Source organism: Diabrotica virgifera, chromosome 3 (assembly GCF_917563875.1).
Source record: "Diabrotica virgifera virgifera chromosome 3, PGI_DIABVI_V3a".
NCBI classification, from domain to species: Eukaryota; Metazoa; Arthropoda; class Insecta; order Coleoptera; family Chrysomelidae; genus Diabrotica; species Diabrotica virgifera.
Window position 1 is genome coordinate 26472358 of NC_065445.1, and position 22872 is coordinate 26495229.

The 22872-nt window shown below is 33.5% G+C and overlaps 1 protein-coding gene across 5 annotated transcripts in view; it reads right to left on the minus strand.

Annotated features, from left to right (window-relative positions):
* Positions 1–22872, minus strand: part of LOC114331950 (E3 ubiquitin-protein ligase SH3RF1) — an 81957-nt gene that overhangs the window by 28636 nt on the left and 30449 nt on the right. For 2 of the 5 annotated variants that reach the window (XM_050647830.1, XM_050647829.1), the window contains exons 2-6: positions 22653–22767; positions 19977–20212; positions 14696–15046; positions 5862–6233; positions 4323–4458 (exon numbers count right to left, since the gene is read on the minus strand). In XM_050647830.1, the coding sequence (XP_050503787.1) occupies positions 4323–4458; positions 5862–6233; positions 14696–15046; positions 19977–20212; positions 22653–22767 (1210 nt within the window). Of the gene's footprint in view, positions 1–4103; positions 4459–5861; positions 6234–14695; positions 15047–19976; positions 20213–22652; positions 22768–22872 lie in introns of all 5 variants that reach the window. The other 3 variants (XM_050647828.1, XM_050647826.1, XM_050647827.1) reach the window with 2 other exon arrangements.

Here is a 22872-nt window from a genome sequence, read left to right on the forward strand (position 1 = left end):
TAAAAAATAAATCCAGTTGGAATTATTAATCCTAAAACACCAAGAAGAAGAATGTCGTAACTCAAAAATGTTATGTCCTAAAACAGGATTAATGAAGTATGGGATTGACTACGGCTTTTACAGGCTAGTATACACCAAAGCCAAAATATTAGGCTACACTCGGGTACAAAAAAATCGATCCACTGAAAATTTGGTCATTTTTGATGTCTCGAATTTCCTAAACCTGTTGCCCGATTTAAGTGATTTTTTTACCATGTTATAGCCATATTCATTAACAATATCGCCGTAATAATATTGTTGCTAGACAGGTAAACAGTCATTGTATACCGGGTGTACGAATCAAACTGTGTGTTTTTCTCAAAGTTCGCATCACCCTGTGGACTATTCTAGCGTTTATAAAATACTGAAATTAAAAACCAACTATAGCCTCAGGTTTTCTTAACAATCTTGTTTTTAGATTCATTCGCTTAAATTGGATAATAAAAAATTTAGGTACTTTAACAACTGGCCATGTTCGTCATCAGTGCAGGGTGTTTCGAAATAAGTGCGGCAAACTTTAAGGGGTAATTTTACACATGAAAATAATGACAATTTGCTTTATAATCATATGTCCGCAAACGCTTCGTTTCCGAGATACGGGATATTCATTTTTTTTTACAAACTGGCGATTTATTTATTGCTTTAAAACCAGTTGAGATACGCAAATCAAATTTTTGGGGTTTTAAAACGTAGCTATTGCACAATTTTTGACATACAATTAAGAATTTAATACTCACTATTAGCGCGCAAACGGATATTATGATTATGACCGATCATATTACCCGTATGCACGCCAATGGTGAATATAAAATTCTTAATAGTATGTCAAAAAATGTGCAATAACTACGTCTTAAAATCCACCAAATTTGATTTGCATATCTTAACTGATTTTAAAGCAATAAATAAATCATCAGTTTGTAAAAAAAATTGAACATCCCGTATCTCGGAAACAAAGCGTTTGCGGACATATGATTATAAAACAAACTGTCATTATTTTCTCATGTAAAATTACCCCTTAAAGTTTGCCGCACTTATTTAGAAACAAACACCCTGCACTGATGACGAACATGGCCAGTTGTTAAAGTACCTAAATTTTGTATTATCCAACATAAGCGAATGAATCTAAAAACATAAGAAAACCTGAGGTTATAGTTGGGTTTTAATTTGAGTATTTTATAAATGCTAAAATAGTCCACAGGGTGGTGCGAACTTTGAGAAAAAAACACAGTTTGATTCGTACACCCGGTATACAATGACAGCTCACCTGTCTAGCAACAATATTATTACAGCGATATTGTTAATGAATAAGGCTATAACATGGTAAAAAAATCACTTAAATCGGACAACAGGTTTAGGAAATTCGAGACATCAAAAGTGACCAAATTTTCAGTGGATCGATTTTTTTGCACCTGAGTGTATTTCAGTTACCAGCAAAGTTTTATGATCATCTAATAATAAAACACTGAAAACGTTTGTTTTCTATACTTCCACAGAATTTATTATAACTAAGTGACTACAGCTGTTTCGGCAGAGTGCCTTTCTCAAGTGATATAGTTTACAATGTGTTTGCCCAGGGTCAAACCAGATGGCTGAAACGGGATAGGAGCACCCAATACAGAAAACGAGATATTACAGCTGTGTATCTTAAGGTATGTCATTCAGAATTACATTATAGATTAGATATTATAGAATTTGACGTCCTAGATTCTAAAGTAAGAACTGAAGTAGATAATATAATAGACATAAAATTTAATACACAATGTAAAAAACTAAATAATCTAATTTGCAATAGTAAAAAACTCAATACTCATACAAAAAATTTTTCAAAGCATAGTTTTTTCAATAGATTTATAAACCTAACAGATACTAAATTCAATAATAGTGAAATAGAACTTTTAGAGAAAGGATTCAAACACAACTTGCCTCAACATAATAATCAAAAAAATTTAGAATATTTAGGTGTAGAATGTGAAGTAGCGTTAAACAAAACTGCCAAAACATAGAAAAAAGCATCATTGCAAAATCTATTACCGATGTATGTAGTGAAGCTAATAATTGCTGTTTCAAAGAAAACCAAATAGCCGTTTCAATTAAAAATAAATCAATAAAACATGACATAATATTTACAAAAGCAGACAAAGGTAACACCACTATTGCTATCGACAAACGAGACTATAATAACAAAACAATAGAATTTTTAACTAACCAAAACAGTACAAAACTAAACAAAGACCCCACAGAAAAATACCGAAAACAAATTAAACTAGCCATTGAAAATTCAAAATCAATACTAAATCCAACAGAACAGAAATACCTCAACATTATGAACCCACAACCTCTTAAATTATACTCTTTTATTAAACTACACAAACCTGACCACCCAATAAGACCTGTAGTTTCTTTTTATACAGCTCCGTCATATAAATTTTCAAAAAAACTGTCAGATATTATTACAGAATATACTAAATTTTCACCTAAATTCACCGTAAAAAATACACTAGAACTAGTTAATAAAATACAACATTTTCAATTGCCCAACAACTCCAGACTAATTTCATTTGACGTAAAAATCTTTTTCCTAGTGTTCCTCCTACAGAAACTTTTGTTTTAGTTAAGAATCTTTTAGACCATAATAGTACAAATCCGATAATCGCATCTGAAATTTTACACCTTCTTGAAATTTGCATAAATCAAGACTATTTTGAATTCAATAATCAAATATACACAAACAACAGTGCAGGACTTATTATGGGTAATCCTCTAAGCCCATTGCTATCAGATATATTTATGAACCAACTTGAAACAACAATTTCTAAACATCCCGTATTTAAACAGTTCTTATATTGGTGGAGATACGTGGATGATATACTAGTATGCTTTACAGGAACTAACAGACAACTTGACCAATTTCTATCATATATTAATTCACTTCATAATAATATTGAGTTTACAATAGAAACAGAACAGAATAACTCCATAAACTTTCTAGATGTAACGATTTCCAGACTACACAACAAACATGAGTTCTCCGTATATTATAAACCTACCCATACTGACACAACTATACACAATTCATCATCCCATCCTACACAACACAAATTAGCAGCCTACCATAGCATGATACATAGACTGACAGAAATTCCCATGACAAAAAATAACTTCGAGATAGAACTAAACATCATTAAACAAATAGCAGTAAACAACGGCTATAACGAACAAACAGTTAACAAAATTTTAAACCAAAAACTCCATAAGAAAGCCCTGAAATTAGTGTATCCACCACCACAGAAAGAACCCAGTACCTTCTGCTCTCTCACACAAAAATAGCCAGATACATAAAAAAGAAAGGAATAACACCAGCTTTCAGAACTAACAACAACTTAAGCAAATATATTAAGAACAATAAAAGCCGAAAGAGAAAGCAACTACAGAGTGGTGTGTACAAACTAACGTGTGGTGACTGTCCGAAAACGTACATCGGTCAAACTGGCAGAACTTTTGACAAACGGATAGCAGAACACAAAAGGGCATTCAACAACAGAAAAACAGACACTTCTACATACGCACTTCACCTTCTAGATCATAATCATTCTTTCAATGAAGAGTTTCAAATTCTGCATATTCAAAATAAGGCCTTAAGCTATCTTTTTTAGAGTCTATGGAAATTAATAAACTGAAAAATACAGATATAATTCTGAATGACCAACTCGAGACAAACAGCTCCCCACTCCTCAACCTCTTCAGTTGAAGACTTAAAAAGGCAAACACATTGTAAACTATATCACTTGAGAAAGGCACTCTGCCGAAACAGCTGTAGTCACTTAGTTATAATAAATTCTGTGGAAGTATAGAAAACAAACGTTTTCAGTGTTTTATTATTAGATAAAATGAACTTCCACCAAGTAACGGTCGAATCCATCAATTATTTTATGATCATATTAAAATCCATCGATTTAAGTGACTATTTCTGAGAATGGCCACAATTTGAAATATGGCGGTCTTTTTCTAAGATAGCGATATATTAATAAACCGTTCACCATGACAACAATGAAAGACTAACCCACCTTATCAGTTTTATTGACAGCATTATTTCCTCCTGTCATAATGGCACTGCTGCTTCTGCCCAAAGGCACGGCCTGCGCGTCCTGTTGCCCCCCATGCCAACTGCTGGAAAAAGCGTTCGACGAGGGGCTCGTCGCCCTTGCCGGCAATTCGGGTGGATTAGTGGAAGCGGCATGCTGTGCTGAAGCGGATGAGTTTTTTCCGCTCCGAGTAAAACTTACGGGTAGTTTAGATTCCGCGGAATCCTTGGCACCTTGAGGGTTGGGTACTCCTCGTGCTGGGGTTACGTAGTTACCTGGGAAGACGCCGCATTTCTGAGTACGGTTAGATGTTCCTTTATACCAACCATCGTGACAGCTAAAAACAAAAAAATGTATACATGAGACATAAAGAATACTATCAATACTAATAAAACGTCACATTTACACTAAAAGCAAGTAAATAAAACAATAAATTGTAAAATTCCCTCATCTTCTTTAGTCTCCGCATCCGTTATGGCTTGCAAAATTTAGAAGCCTCGGAGGTGTAACCAGAGAAGGTTCCCATTGTTTTTAATCTGGTGGGATGTAGAGTAATATTTTTGGTATTATTTTATGTGCTATTAGATTGAAAACTTAGTCTTTTGCTAGCAGTTGCCGCTAGGGCATCCCTGCCATTTCGTTCGTTGCAATGCGTAACTGCAGACCGCGGTTGTCCTGGTTGGGTCAGAGAGAGCAACATGTGTGCCTCCTGATGAGAGACTAATAAGTTTCGAAACCGGTAAAGTTGCTTGCTGCACTCTCTGATTAAACTAGAATATAATGCGGCTGTAGTTTCGTGTTGCAACCAAATTGAAAATGGTTATTCATTTTTGATACATATTAGGATCTATATACAATGCGTCCATAAAGTAACGCATAAATTCATTATTTCGTAAACCGGCGACTTTAAAGAAAAATCCCGAAACAGGTCGATTTTTATTTTTAATTTCCGATTTTTTGGAATATATATCATACTAGTGATGTCATCCATCTGGGCGTGATGGCGTAATCGATGATTTTTTTAAATGAGAATATGAGTCATGTGATAGCTCATTTGAAAGGGTATTCAATTCTCTATTCACTAATGTAAACATTAACATAATTATTTATACAAGGTGTTCAAAAAAAACATTTTTTAAATTAAAATAATTGAGACAAAAAGAAGAATGTATGTAATTTATGTAATTCAAAATAAGTTTTAATGTTTTCAGAAAACAGGAAAAAATGTTTTTTGACAAATAAATATTGTTTTTCGCTTAAATTCAATGTTAAAGCTGCCACCCACCTGCCTCTTGCTAGTTTGAACATTACGTTTAAGCGAAAATCAATGTTTATTCGTCAAATAAATTTTTTTTCTGTTTTCTGACAGTAGTAAAACGCATTTTGAATTAAATAAATTACATACATTCTTCTTTCTGTCTCAATTATTTTAATTAAAAAAATGTTTTTTTGCACACCCTGTATAAATAATTATGTTAATGTTTACATTAGTGAATAGAGAATTGAATACCCTTTCAAATGAGCTATCACATGACCCATATTCTTATTTAAAAAAATCATCGATTACGTCATCACGCCCAGATGGATGACGTCACTAGTATGATATATATGCCAAAAAATCGGAAATTAAAAATAAAAATCGACCTGTTTCGGGATTTTTCGCGAAAGTCGCCGGTTTATGAAATAATGAATTTATGCGTTACTTTATGGACGCACTGTATTTTTTAAATTATTACTTACATTTCAGTCACCATATAAATTCCACCTTTTTTCAATTCCAATTCATCAGCTTTCTGCGGCTTATAAGGATACAAAGCCACGTAGGTAGCAGGTAGTTGCATTTCCGAAAGATGCCCGGCACGCCCCCTTCTATCATTTGAAATAGCCATTTGGCTGTCGCTGCCTTGTACAATCTCAGCCGAAAGTCGATTTTGATTGGGTGTTAGAGGATTCGGGTGGTGTGTAGTGCCGAGGCCGGTAAAACTATGCCGTTTCTCCTTTGAATGTTGGTGTGGATGGTGAGAGGTAACGTGTGGGTCTACAGGGCGAGGTTGATTCTGGGGAGAGCGTTGTGGAGTAGTTAGTTTGCCTGTGTTGAGGAGATCCGGTCTGCTGAAAACACAAAATACATTAAACATCACTCGTAGAAGACAGGAATACATATAATCTATTCATTTTAGTCTTATTTCGTCACAACACTATGGTGTGGACATTTTATCGTTTGCATCTTTATTCTTTTGTTCTTCAAGAGTTTCTTTTGCTACTGATTTTTTTATTTTTCCCAACTCTCATTTCTGTCACCTTTTTAACATCTTTAACATGGAGAGACCTACATATTGTCTTGGCAGATAACTTCAATGTCAAATTTTGAAACAATACAACTAGGCTACATGATATTGTGATATAATTTTGTCACCCGACTGTTTTCAGCTGCTTGCCTATTTATTATAATTTAACAGACCCCTTTTTGTTTACCGAATTTGATTTATGTGTTTGTGAATGCATTTCAAAGGGGGACCTTTTTAACAAGTACACACCTCGATATTTCTATTTCATTCTATAAAATGCGTATTTGATATTTATGTAAATAACCCTTCGATTGTTATTCTAGAAAAAGATGAATTCTTCCGTAATAATCTTTTTTATTCTGGAACATTGTAATAATGTATAAATAGGGGTTTTTGGAATTAGTAGGTCAGTTGTGAATTTGAATATGTCGGTGTACTTTGATATGTATCGGGCGCGGTCTACTTTTGAATTTGTAATTATGTAGGTAAATATTAGATTTAGTGTAATAAATAAATTAGATAGGTATCGTAGTTTGTAAAATAAAATATATAAATTCAGTGTTTTTCATTTGTTTAGAAGGTATTAAAAATAAATAAAGTCAACTAAAACTAAACATTAGTGCCTAAAAGATCATAGAAAAGACAGTTTTGTAACGATATACTGGGAGGTTACAATTTAAATCAAGCAATTTTTGAACCGACTTAAGGAGAAAACTGTCTTGATAACATTTTCCTGGATTCTGAGATACAATCCGAGATGGCTGGAATATGTGAACTTAGTTTATCTGACCACAAGGACAACAGGTTGGTTTTTTTATTGCATCAAGTAGATAAGTATCAGGAAGAAAAAAATACTTTCAGGCCAATTACACAGAGAGGCCTCTTTCTGTTTCATAATCGAATATCTCAAATACGTTGGGATTTTGTGAATTTGAGAGAAGTGACTACGAATGAGAAGTTTACAGATTTATGAATGTTCTGAAACAAGCTTATTTGGAATCTTTCCCAGAGAAAAGGTATAAAGTAAGGGCCGATCAAACTAATAAAATTAATTGGTTTAGCAACGACTTAAAAGCTATGCGTTATCAACTGCACTTTTTAGAACAGCTTAAAAATCAGAAACGTTCACCACATATTGAGAGGACATATCACGGCAAAAATAACATCATCAGGAATTCTAGTAATCATGGTGTTAAGAAAAATACTAGTCAACCTCCTAAAATCAGTCCAAATATCTTCCATTACTTTTCACAGGCTCAGAGGTCACTATCAACACAGCACGGGATATTATGAATAATTTAAAAAATAAAAACAGCTGTGACAATCTTCGACGAATGTAAAGTTGATCAAAACAATAAGACATATCATAATCATTCCACTTTCTAAGCCAATTAATATCTGCATCAAAAAACATGTTTTTCCATCTGTCCTTAAAAAAGCAATAAGTTGTCCATCTTCAAAAAAGGGAACTCAAACCTGCCAGAAAATTATCGACCAGTGTCACAGCTGTCAATTATTTCGAAAATTGTGAAAAAGTGCTTAACACTACAAACAGTAGATTTTGTTGAGGTCAATGATATGTTTTTTGAATGACAATTTGCTTTTCGCAAAAATAAAAATACAGTTTTAGGTATTTTTAACCTTATATAAAATATAAAAACCGAAGTAAAACAGGCATTGAGCCTATTTATACAGATGGAAGAAGAAGAAACCTTATATTGTATATTACAGAGTCATTTCACAAGCTTTATTTTAGGTCAGTCCTTTTGTGTGACTTAAGCAAGGTTTTTGACTTGGTCAGCCATGAAATCCTCCTATAGAAATTAGAAAAATGTAACTTTTGTTCCCATGGTATTGAGCTCATAAAATCATTATCTGAAAGATAAGGTGCAGATTGTGAGGGTTGATAGGGTGTTGTCGATAGAGTGTGTTAAATATTGGAGTACTCCAGGGTTCAATACTGGGCCTTATTTTATTGAAGTTATACTTCTTTAGGCAGTAGGGTGAATTTTTACATCGCCTGGCGCATGCGCACACCGACAGTATATTAGTAAATTATCGTTATATATGACAGTATATTTAGTCGCTCAAACGTTATACGGGATCGTATTGGGTGTTAAAATCATGTGTCAATAATTGTTGGATATTATGGATAAACAAATGTTGTGTATATTAGTTTTTATTGTTGTGATGGCAGAGAAAAAAGCAAGTTTATAATTGTAGTGACTTTTTAAATAGTTTTTAAAAGCGACAGGTACGTAATAATTGTAAATGTTTCAGTATCCTAATAAAAATTACATAGGTACCTACCTATTTGGAAAATTTAAAATGAACCTATCAAAATAGCATGTAACGCTTTGATTTACATAATTTGATTACCATCAAAATTTCTGTCAATATTCACCTAATATATTGTTTTCTTACTCTATGTTTTGTTGTATTTTAATATTTCAATATTCTACAAAAATCAAAATAATTTGGTTAAATTAAGAACTGTCAAAAGTTTAAACCGTTTAGTTCGTCGATCTTCCCACATGATGCAGATGTATCCGTGGGTAGAAATGTAAGATGAATTAATTTCAATACTAATTGCGCAAACATAAGCGGGTTCGAACCCCAATAGAAACTTTTATTTATTTGTTTTTTATATATTTTATGAATGTAAGTATATTTATTATATTTTTTTTTCAGAAAATACGTATTTAGTTAAACATTTTTCCGACAATTATTGTTCAGAAATCATTTGTGGCATTTTTCAATGTGTTTGTGTGTGTTTTATTCTTTTATTTTTGTAATTTTTGGTACTGTTTTAATAATTTTTTTTGAAAAGTAGTAAGTATTAAAATTAGTTTAATATTTAACCTTTAACTACACGCGCTGGCGTACTTTGTACGCCAGATATAAGAATTCTACTGGAAATATATTTAAAAATTTAATTTTTGACCTTGCTTATTTTTCTAACCTGTCACTGGAATGTACTTTACAATTTGGTTTTAGTTTCGTTATAATCGGCGTTCTGGAAAGATCGTAATTTACATTTTATTATTTGTTGTTTCCGGTGGTGGACAATATACCCCAGGATTATATTACTATAAGTCGTAATATAAGTATATATTTTAATTGTTTTTTAGTCATTATGGCAAAAAATATATTTTTCTTTGTAAACAATACTTTTTCTCCTGTAAAAAATCACATTTAAAAACATTTTTTATTAGTAATTTTATTTATCATGGAATCCAGTTATTCCATGATTCCAGTTATAAATCCCAATTGGCTTACTGAAAAGGAACTCCAAGTATTCACTGATGCCGAATAAGGTTTATAACAAACAACTAAGTGTATTTTTTCAAAAAAAATTAAACAAATCCGCTGTTTTTTAAGTGTATTTTCTTGTGGCGTACAAAGTACGCCACGCGTGTAGTTATGTTATAACTTGATGCGCGGGTAGTTAAAGGTTAAATAAAATATAAATAAACTGTTTAAAGTATATTAATTTCGTTGAAATCATATAATAGAAGTATAACTTCTTACGTGCGTACAAAGTACACACACGTTCTTTTTTTTAAATTTATATCTTATCTGTAAATAGAAACAAAACGCAATACTTATGCATCGGGAATGAAGTAGAAGATCTAATAGTTAACGAACATGAAACAATCAAGAACTGTGAGGAGTATAATATTTGGGAACAACAATCAACAAGAGTGGGCACGCCGAAAAAGAGATAGAGATAGAAGGATCGTCAAATGAAAAAGGGTGATTGGATGCCTAAACCCGATGCTATGGCCAAAAGAACTACCTAAGCAAAGAAAACATCTCATCTTTAACTCCATCTTTAAAAATCCACAAGGAAAAGAAAAAGTTTTCCTGTAGTTGGCTGTATACCATCAATCACAAAATTGGAAAGAAATCCTTTGTAAAAGGTATAAAATTTTTTTATTAAAAATCCCTTAAAAGGGCTACATCACAACAAAACGTTTTCGATTTTTATAAAAAATCATCATCAGTGTTCGATATAAAAATAAGTATAACCGATTTAATGAATATAAAGTTAGTATTTAAATTTTGACAAAGGTTAGAGCAAGTTGGAGCATACAAACTGGATGCTAGCTGAGCCACAAAAGAAAAATATTTGGGTAAAAACCCTTTACATAAAATATAGATGCCTTAAAAGTGCATACTTCAATAAAAAGGCCTGTGATGGTCACATGGCAAACAGGATAATGCCCTAAGGTAAAGTATACAGGTTTCCCAACACGTGGGGTCCAAATTGAGTTGATCACATTTCAATGACTTAATGGCAACTGAATGCGAAATGAGTGATGTTTCTGAAAGGTGTCAAAAGACAGATGGACAACGTGACGTGGAATTTACCCTGTATTACGACAGCCAACTAATTGTTAGTAAAATATTTAATGAAAATTTACATAGTAATAACAAACATCAACAAAGTTGTGGCTATAATTACATTTAAGTAAGTACCTTGAATATGTAAGATGAACGTGGAGTATGAAATGATTTTTATAATGTAAATAGAGAATTAGCCAGAATCTATGCAGCCACCTATACATAATTCAAAGGTTGATGAATGCGGTTCCTATTCAAATTGAAGTAAGTCCAACTGTGACAAGACTTCCATTTACTACAGACTCTCTAATTTACTCTGCCATTAGTACAATTAAACCAAACACTCCTTTTAATTCATAGTAAATTAAATTTTCAACAGCACAGTTGGACTTACTTCAATTTGAATAGGAACCGCATTCATCAACCTTTGAATTATGTATAGGTGGCTGCATAGATTCTGGCTAATTCTCTATTTACATTATAAAAATCATTTCATACTCCACGTTCATCTTACATATTCAAGGTACTTACTTAAATGTAATTATAGCCACAACTTTGTTGATGTTTGTTATTACTATGTAAATTTTCATTAAATATTTTACTAACAATTAGTTGGCTGTCGTAATACAGGGTAAATTCCACGTCACGTTGTCCATCTGTCTTTTGACACCTTTCAGAAACATCACTCATTTCGCATTCAGTTGCCATTAAGTCATTGAAATGTGATCAACTCAATTTGGACCCCACGTGTTGGGAAACCTGTATACTTTACCTTAGGGCATTATCCTGTTTGCCATGTGACCATCACAGGCCTTTTTATTGAAGTATGCACTTTTAAGGCATCTATATTTTATGTAAAGGGTTTTTACCCAAATATTTTTCTTTTGTGGCTCGGCTAGCATCCAGTTTGTAAGTATAACCAACTTGCTCTAACCTTTGTCAAAATTTAAATACTAACTTTATATTCATTAAATCGGTTATACTTATTTTTAGATCGAACACTGATGATGATTTTTTATAAAAATCGAAAACGTTTTGTTGTGATGTAGCCCTTTTAAGGGATTTTTAATAAAAAAATTTTATACCTTTTACAAAGGATTTCTTTCCAATTTCCATCTTTAAAAGTATAGTGCTCTATGGATGCGAAACATGGCAACTTACTAAATCCCTGGAACGACGCCTACTTGCATCGGAAATGGACTTCTGGAGAAGATCGGCTAGAAAATCAAGGCTTGAAAGAATACAAAATGACCAAATCAGATATATAATGGGAGTCAAATCAACCATCATAGACGAAATTAAAAAAGGAGATAACTGATCTGGTATGGTCATGTAGAAAGAATGAACGACGACAGGCTGCCAAAACAAATTTTAAAATAGACGCCAAGTGAAAGAAGGAAGAAAGAAAGGCAGAAACAATCCTGGTTAGGCGGAATTCAGACGGCAATGTCGGAAAGGAATCTTCACCCTGGCGAATGGAACGACCGACGAAGCTGGAAACTGGGAACCGAAAGGCGAAGAACGCTATAAATAACCGGGAATAATGATAAAAAAAATAAAATAATTAATGATCTTTCAAAACTGGAACATATAGACCAACAGGCAGCGCTGAAAAATCTCTTTGAATTTACTAAAACTAGATTTTTCACAGTTGATTACTGTGAGTGTATAGAGAAACATACTGCGGTCGGTCAAGCGAAACGTAGAACAGGGGTTACTGAGAGGGTGTCAAAGTTGCTTTCCTACGAAGGTAATTAAATCCATTTACTAATGCTGAAAATCAGTACACACATTCTAAATTAAATATAAATAAAACTTATTATAGTGGGTCAGCTGTATGATGGGACAGAGCCGGTCGGTCGGCCCCAATAGTCGATTGAGGAAATGAAGCATTTTGGCTCGTAATTTTTTCGTCCAGCATGGATTTACTTGAAATTTTCACAGAAGGTAGGGAATAGTCCAAGGATCATTTTCTATATCATGCCGCTATCATGCCGCTATCATACGCTAAAACCTTGGGGGTGGTTGCCACCCCATCTCAAGGGTGGGAATTTTTTTATTACATTTTAACCATGGAATTCGATGGAAAGTGATTCTAAGAAAAAAATGTTTTTTACATTTTCTTCGTAAAACTAATATTTTTGAGTTATTCGAGCTTTGAAAATAACAGTTTTTCGACGAAAAAATCGACTTTTTTAGAGGGATTTTTGAGAATATATACCTCGAAAAATATTCTATATATTTTTGGCGATAAAAAGTTTCTTCAAAAATGATTTTGTAGGATTTTTAAAGAGCTATGAGACTGTGTAAATTAAATTCCGTAAGATCCCTTAGTTTTTAATTGGGGCAGGTTTAAAGGGCTCGAATAAGGGGGTGTTTGCTGGTAAATAGAGGTTTTAAACAGCTATATTCACTGTAATGAAAATCTATGCACAGGGTAATTTTAGTCATTAAAAAAGCTACAATTTAGTAGTTTATAATTTTTTTCGTATCTTCAGTATTTTCGGAGATATTTTGAAGTAAAAGGTGAAAAATACCAAATTGCAAAAAATCAATTTTTCTTTAAACTCCAATTTTTCCAAAATTAGGCATTTTAAATAGGTCAAGCTCCTTGAGTGTATTGATAATACAAATATAAAAGGAACTACAGAAAGGTGAAGACCAATTTTGAATTAGGAAGGTCGTTTTCACTGATTTTTTCGTAGAGAAAAGCAGGTACCGACATTTTTTTGATTATAAGTCGCTTAATTTTCATGCTAGAAACTTTTTATTATTATTTTTTGAAAGGTCTAATTGTATACTTGAGAAAAGATTATTTAAGTTTTCCTCGAAAAATGCAAATTTTTCCCATTATTTGGCTTTGGATATTTCAAATTATGCATTTGACGAAAAAAGCTAACCTTTAACATGCCGTATCTCGGTTTGTATTGGTCTTAAAGATATTATTGGAAAATAATTTGGTTTGTGTTACTAAAAGATACAATTTTGATATCTACAGTTTTTTTGATTAAATGCATATTTTTCGAGGTATTCTCAAAGAACCCTCTAAAAAAAGTCGATTTTTTCGTCGATTTTTTCGTTATTTTCAAGCGCGATTAACTCGAAAAATATTAGTTTTACGAAGAAAATGTAAAAAACATTTTCTTAGAATCACTTTTTCCATCGAATTACATGGTTAACATGTAATAAAAAATTCCCACCCCCCGAGATGGGGTGGCAACCACCCCCCGAGATGGGGTGGCAACCACCCCCCAAGGTTTTAGCGTATGATAGCGGCATGATATAGAAAATGATCCTTGGACTATTCCCTACCTTCTGTGAAAATTTCAAGTAAATCCACGCTGGACGAAAAAATTGCGAGCCAAAATGCTTCATTTCCTCAATCGACTATTGGGGCCGACCGACCGGCTCTGTCCCGTCATACAGCTGACCGACTATAATAACTTTTATTTATATTTAATTTAGAATGTGTGTATTGATTTACAGCCTTAGTAAATGGATTTAATTACCTTCGTAGGAAAGCAACTTTGATACCCTCTCAGTAACCCCTGTTCTACGTTTCGCTTGACCGACCGCAGTATGTTTCTCTACACACTCACAGTAATCAACTGTGAAAAATCTAGCTTTAGTAAATTCAAAGAGATTTTTCAGCGCTGCTTCTCCGTCTAATAAAGCCGATTGTTCAAGCGTTAGGTTATTGTTTGTTGGTAAGTCAGCCGTAATATATCAGGTACCGGATCAGTCCAAGCTCCTCTGGCTGTTGTTTTTCGCCTCTAGGTCCAATACGTCCAATAACTCCAATTTCGCCTCTAGCTCCAATAATTCGAGTTATCGGGAACAATAGTCCTCACGTGCTCCAGAAAACAAGAGTAATATCCTTACTGTTTCCATTTGAGAGAGTAATTCCAGATAAAAATTTAAGCAGAACAAAATACTTACCTCATGGTATTTTTAGGTGGTAGTGTCTGCTGTCCTTTTGGAGGCGGAGGGGAAGCGGGAGACGACGGAGAAGGACTACTCGAGCTCGATGAAGTATTTCCAGAAGAGGCATTAGCAGAAGATATGTTAGACGTGCCTCCCGAAGTGCCCGAACTTAAAGTAGAACTCGAGTCGGAGGCAGCGAGCGGAGCGTGTTGTTGATTTGGTACAGGAGCACGCGCCATCGGCACAGGAGGCTGCTGTTGCACCTGCTGAGGTATGACGTTGCGGGTGTGATCCGTTGGTATCAGAGGCGACGTGTCTTCAGATGTTGGTGTAGGGGGCGCCACTCGTGAAGGGCCCGGTTGAGCACTAAAACAATCAAGATATAATGTTTTTAACATGTAAAGAATACAAAGACTATTAGTAGGGGAGGAAAGTATGCTAAACTTGCAGTTACTCGACCGGTTTGGGAACCTATTGGGTTGTGAAGATAGGATCCTAAAACCAAAAAAAATGAATTTTCTTGAGTGGGGACTTTCCATTTTTTAATTTAATTTTCCATTCCTAACAATCGTTTTTTCCGATTATAGCGCCATCTATCCATAACTCGAAAAAATGTCTTGAATAAAATTTACTTATTTTTAGGTAAGGAATCCAAATCTGCAATAAAAAAATGGGGGCTTTTATTTAAGATTTTAAAGTAACCCCCCATCCCACCTCCGCGGGGAGTCGTGTTTGGTGTCATTCGATAGATTTTTCAAAAATATTGAATACATTGAACAGGTATTTTTCAAGGTTAAATAAGTCAGGAAATAAAATTCGAATTTATTTATCCTCTTATCTTTTAAGTTGGAAAAATAAAGCATAACAGAGTGGCTTTGATTTCAGTTCAGTGCCTCTACCCAGGTGTTCCGATGAGGAAACGTTTATTCCGAAATACGTATAAGCAGATAGTAGAGGCTCTGTACTGTAATCAAATCTAAACCATCTTTTCTTTTACTTTATACTTTATTCACTTTTGTCGATATTAAAGGATATAATTAGCTAAAATTATTATCATGGTGAATGACAGGACATGAAATGCAATTTTAGATTTCCCTTGTCGAGTATTTCGCCACTCTGTTATGCTTTATTTTTCCAACTTAAAAAGCTCAGAGGATAAATAATTTCAAATTTTATTTCCGACTTATTTGACTTTCGATTCATAGATGGTGCTAGTAGTATCTTTGGTAATTATTTTGATAATTATCCCGAAAAGATGCAAGGATTTGATTGCAGTTCAGTGCCTCTACCCAGGTGCTCTGATGAGGAAACGGTTATTCCGAAATACGTATAAGCACATAGTAGAGGCTCTGTACTGTAATCAAATCTGAAAATCTTTTCTCTTCTTTTAGATATTTTTTTAGTTTTTCGATCTGACGTTTATTTCTCGAAATATTCGCTTTTTTCTTATGAAACTTTGTGACTCACTAATTTCCTTACGCCCCACTCAAATCGTCAAGTTTTTAAAATATAAACTGTTCTGCATGTATTTAACTTACCTTATCTTAATCTGACGTTTTCGAGATTTTCTAAGGATAGATTTTTTTTTCGGGCCCCCCTTAACGAACTTCCCTTATTAAGATCCAATATACAGGGTGAGGCAGATAAAGGGCCTATTAGAAATATCTCGAGAACCAAAGGTAAGAAAATCATGAAAATTGTTATACAGGGGTTTTGAGGTGTGAACTATTTAATGAAAATATTTTGGTCTCTTTGCTACTTTCGGTTATACCGGTTCGTTTTTTAAATGGGACACCCTGTATATTTTTACATTTTTGGATTCTCCTCGATTTCTTCTTTCTTTAAATATAAGGTTTTGTAATATTATACAGGGTAGGTTAAAAGATAATTACGTTTTCTTATTAATTTCGTAGCAACATTCACACCCTGTAGGGTTGTAGTAGTTTGACATAATAAACTCTATTTATGTTCAGATGATTTTTAATATAGTCTACTATTGTTAGGAATTATTGGTATAGTTAAATTTTTCGTTTTAGTATACAGGGTTGGTCGAAACTAGGAAACTAGGAGTATTTTCTGAGTTTTCTCAAATGGAACACCCTGTATTTTAGTATTGTAACGAAATGTTGTTTTATGGTACATTTTAATTACTTAAGCACTCCCTATACCTAACTGCTTTAATTTGTGAGTTATTGGTGATTCAAGCAAAACATTAATTGCAACACAAAATATGTGAAATTGTATTAGGTTGGCAGTGAAATATTCAATCACAAATAATTTTTTGGAAATTAATACATATTAATCTAGACTGATACTTAAAATTGCCAATAATGGTTGAACTGTCAAAATACCATCGAAGTTAAAATTGTTCGTGCGATTAACAATTAAGCACAAATTAAAGCAGTTAGGTATAGGGAATGCTTAAGAAATAAAAAAGTACCATGAAATATTATTTCATTACAATACTAAAATATAGGGTGTTCCATTTAAGAAAACTCAGAAAATACTCATTACGAGTTTAGACCCACCCTGTATACTAAAATTAAAAATTTAGCTATACTAATAATTGTTAACAATAGTAGACTATATTAAAGATCATTTGAACATAAATAGAGTTTATTATGTCAAACTACTACAATCCTACAGGGTGTGAATATTGCTACGAAATTAATAAGAAAACATAATTATCTTTTAACCTACCCTGTATAATGTAACAAAACATTATATTTTAAGAAAGAAGAAACTGAGGAGAATCCAAAAATGTCAAAATATACAGGGTGTCCCATTTAAAAAAACGAAGTTATAAGCAACTTCCGGTATAACCGAAAGTACCAAGTAGATGAAAATATTTTCATTAATTAGTTCAGTCTTCAAAACCCCATTATTCCAATTTTCATATTTCGGTTACCTTTAGTTCTCGAGATATTTCTAATAGGCCCTTTATCTGCCTCACCCTATATAGTAGGGGTACATTTACAGGGTACACGGTTTCACCCATATGATAATCTGACGCTCTCGAGTAACTGCAAAAATCCCCGCTTGGGCTCCTTTACCATATGTAAGATTATAAAAAGGCTATGACAAAAATCCCTACAAATTACTCCTGGACAAAAAAATCCCAGGAAGAAAAATCCACACAAAAAATTAAGGAGAAATAATCTCCACAATTTTTTTGGACAAAATATCCCCAAGAAATATTTGCTGCCGAATAGTTCTCAAAAATTTTCCCGTGAACGCAATCGACGTAAATGTTTTTCAGAATCCGTTGAGGATCTGTGTGCAGCCATACAAATTTTTGCGCTATTACAAATGATTAGCTTTGTTATGAAGACGCAGACTACAGGTTTTTGACATAGCTTTTGAAAACTTTTGAAGCAGTTTTTTGAAATGTTGTTTACATTTAATTGAAACTAGACCGTCCGCACACGGGTCGACGCTCGAAGTGGTAAACTTGAGTCCAGTCGCGTAGGTCTCTCCCCAACACCCAAGTTCCTTCGTTGTGGCGTTGAGCTCCGCATACGGGGCGTTTAGTGGTCGTCTAGGACTCTCGTCCCTTGCGATCGGTAGCGCACGAGAAAGTTCGAGTGAGACGCATGTTTCCAGTCATGGAGGTAAGTTTATGTTATTTATTTCCTTCGTTTTTTGTTGATTTTTGTGCTAAATTAAATTTTGGTTTTTTAAGATCGGTGAAGTTATGTTCGTTGATTGTGGTACTAGTAGCTTTGTGGAAATATATTGTTTGTAATATAAAATTCTGGAAGCATTGAACTTCTGTTTCTAGGTGTTTATTATAAAATTCGTTGGGGAAGTAGAAAAATACTCTCAATTGTATAATGCTCATTGTTTACAAATTACATATACTAAAAATGTAACAATAACGTACTTTTCACAGATCGAAATAATCGTTTTGGTTGATATATAAAAATGCGTTCTTCCTGGTTGGAAGATGTGACTAAACTGAATCGACTAGTGTGAGGATAGCATTCGTTTGTGCCGCAGGGTCCGTACAAGACAAGCAAGACGCGCGAAGACGTGTTTTTGATCGACCCATGTGCGGAAGGCCTAGCTATTTTTGACGTTAAGTTTACAAAAAGGAACAGGTTTATTGAAGTTATACTTCTTTAGGCACGAGGGTGAAATTTTACATTCCCTGGCGCATGCGCATACCGACAGTATGTTGTTAGTTGCTAAATCATCCAATTTATGTATGTATCAGCGCAACTAAGGTTTGAAAATAATATATTAGTGTTTTTAGTAAATATATTTATTATAATTTTTGTGTCTTTGGAATTGTCTTCCTTGGGAGTAAGATAATAAGTATTTTAAACATTTTTATATTTAATACTTCACTTGATCTATTTGTCACCGTCGTTTGTAATTACGCCCCAGAAGCCGTAAAAACAAAACCCTGGTGGGTTATTGGTAGTGCATTCGACTACATAACCCGAAGGTCCCGGGTTCAAATCCTGACACGGACGATTGTTATCCTTTTTTTTAATTTTTGGTGTTGTTTTAATAAAAAAATTTTGAAAGTGGTAATATGAAAATTAGTTTATTAATTAAATAAAATACAAATAAACTTTTAAGTATATTTATTTCGTTGAAATCATATAATAGAAGTATAACTTCTTACGTGCGTACAAAGTACACACACACACATTCTTTTTTTGCATTACAATCAAAATTATCGTTTTCAGGACCAGCAGTTATCATCACGAATAGGCGAGGTTTTGAACAGAGTTATTCAAAGCACAGTGAGCAAAAGATTTAAGTGAATAATTACATGATTCCCACAGCTTTAACTCATTCCCCATATTTTCCATGATTTTTGAGAAAACTCACACTATTTTGTCATGTAAAATTTGAAGTTTTCGAATTTGAATTTGAAATTTGGTAATCGAAATTACAATTATTCATGCTTAATCTTAACTGCTATCATTATTTTCGTGCCGAAAAGCGGTTTCATGGCGATTGCTATACTCTCATGCATTGAGGCTGAAAAATATTTGCTTCGATTGCGTTCACGGGAAAACTTTTGAGCACTATTTGGCAGCAAATATTTCTTGGGGATTTTTTGTCCGGAATTTTTTGCGGGGATTTTTTGTCCGGGGATTGTTTGTCTGGGGATTTTTTGTCTGGGGACTTTTTATGCAGGAATAATTTGTGGAGATCTTGTGTTCGGGATTATTTATCCGGGGATTATTTGTCCGAACCCTGATTATTTGTCAGTGTATTCTTTATATAGACAATACAGTTTTTAATATAAAATAAAAAAGACAAAATGGGTTATACTCACTTTGTGGATAATTTCATTAAAGATCTAGCTAAATTGTTCAGTTCGACAAACGCTAAAGGAAATATGCCAATTCTACCATTTAATTTTCCTTCTGCCCAATTTTCATCGACTCTCCTAATGACACTGATGATATCTCCTTTATTAAATGACAAGCATCCTTCTTCTTCGTCGTTTGCCATACGAAAATCGTATAATGCTTTGCATTGTGGTATATGACTGGGAACAGGGGTTATTATCTAAAAAAAAGAAGATATATTTGGGATTATTTAACTATTCAGTTTAATGTAAGGATTTAAGTTGAATGAACGAATAAAAAAATGAATATGTTATAAAGAAGTGTAAGAGCAAGGACACACCAGGCGGCGCGCGTCGAAGCGACGTCGATACAGCGTAAAACACATGGCGCGGTATAACAGCGGCAGCTATGCTACGATTTAAAGTATTTGTATTTCGTTGTTGCCAAATTTAGTCGCGTGTTGGCTGCTGAACGATAAGATGTCTGAAAGTTATGACGATTTGTCTTTTGTAATAAATACAAGTTTATTTAGATCTTAGATTAAAGAAAAAAAGAAACGCAGGTATTGGATACATCCGATCATAAAGGAACGAAATTATAAGGGATTTTTTACACATTATATTAACGAAATTAATATAATAAAGGCCCAGAGATGTTTTTTAATTTTACAAGAATGTCTAAATAGTCTTTTCAGGAGTTATTAGTGAGTATTAAAAAGCCGTGTTCAAGAAATAACACCGTTATGAGGGAAAGCATATCACCTAAGAAAAACTATTTATAACACTAAGAGGTATTCCATTCTATGGTACGCCACTGAGCAAATACAGGTGTTAAATTGATTAAAAAAATTATTCAAATTAAAGCCAAAGTCCGTATCGAGAAAGACGAAAACCAGAATATACAAAACCGTAATAAGAGCAACAGCCACCTACGGATGTGAGACATGGGTGCTAAATAAAACAGAAGAAAAAAATATATAGAGTTGAGAACGGAACGTGCTAAGAGCTATTTTCAGGGGAAAGAATACAGATACAGAAGACGGCTGGCATAGAAGCACCAATCAAGAATTAAGGATGCTTTACAAGGAACCAAGTGTAACAAGATACACAAAGTCATAAAGAATCAGGTGGGCAGGTCATGTCGAGGGGATGGATAAGGGAAGAATGCCAAAGATGGTACTGCACAGAAGACCAGTTGGGACTAGGAGACGAGGTAGACCAAGAAAAAAACGGCAAGAAAGTTTCAGGAAGGTGTAGTATCGATGGAAATTACACACTGGAAAGAGGAGCTGAAAAATAGGATAGTGGAGAACCATAGTTCAGCAATTTTTATATAGACATCAAATAAAATTATATATAAATTATTAGCATAAAGTGTATTATCTAAAATTGTAAATACAAGACCTGTAGAGCATAATAAATAAAATAATAAATAAATAAATAAAATAATAAATAATAATAAATAAGGTTTTTTTATTATTTTGTTTGAATATTCATCAATACGCATATCCCAAATAGCTGGTATCATCTGAATTTCATTAATTAATTTTTCTACATGTGTATTTCCCATCATAAAAACACGATCTGACAACACTCACTACAGAGTTCGCTAGAAAACAGCTGAAACGTCTGTGTTGCACCACGATACACGCATTTATGATATGCCGTCGAAGTCATAAAACCAATTGGCGGTGGATGGGTTCCAGGATATGTCGCCAGAAAGCCGCTGCATCGAAAATTTTAAGAGCGTCTGGTGTGTGTTACTGCATCAAAGTATAGTAAGGGATGCGTCGCTATCGACATCTCAGCGGGGGTTCAGTCGACGTACGCCGCCCCGTCTGTGTTACCTCTAAATGTGTCTTGTATAAAGTAGAAGAAATATATTTGGGAAATATTTTTCCTTTGATTGTGATGCCCCATGCAGCAAAATACTTAAAGATACAACATTGCTACCTTCGTTTAATACCTATCATTTTTTTAAATCTTCTTCTTCAAGTGCCATGTCCGCGACCTAAGTCGGCAATCATCATAGCTATTCGGACTTTAGAGACGACTGCTCTGAAAAATTCATTTGATGTATGAATCTTCTTTTCCTTAAATCTTTCCCTGTATAATCAATTGGAGAAAGTTGTATTTCTCTCCACGTGTAATATGTCCGAGATATTTCAATTTTATCGTTTTATTTGTATTTTCTATTTTTTGCATATGGAATTTAATTAGAAAAGGCCAAATATATTAGAATAAATATCCCAATAAGTTTTTTTTTAATGAAAAATTGTCATTTTATTGTATTTATTCTACATAGGGACATAAATCCCCGTGATATAATATACTCGTATACTGAGTGTTTCTATCAATGGTAACATCTACATAGTATATATTCCTAGTACTGCCAGGAAGTGAAGAGGAGTCTGAGTGAATAATGTTCCACTAATATCTATCTTATCTCAGGATGTAAAGCAAATAATGCTAAAATTGATAATTTCGTTGTTTCAATTAAAATTCTTACAACAAATAAAATGAATTCCTCTTGATAGCTGTACAGTCTTGTGTCACAACGCAATATTAATATAATTATAGCAATTTTTTAAAGATATCTAAATGAAATTTTGCAATTACTTAATATTTTTATCATTTAAATTATATATTTGAGTGTTTTACCTGAACATAGCTCAATGGGAAAACCCCCTGTTTTCCTCCACATTCTCCTTGATACCAATTGGTGTCGATACGTTTTTTCAAAATAATGACATCGCCTCGTTTGAAGTTCAGATCCCTGAAAAATAAAAAAAAATGTGTGTTAATCTAAAGTATAATAGTTATTAAGGTACCAAGGGTATTATAAGGATATTATAACGCTTGAGGTCAATGGTGTATAGAC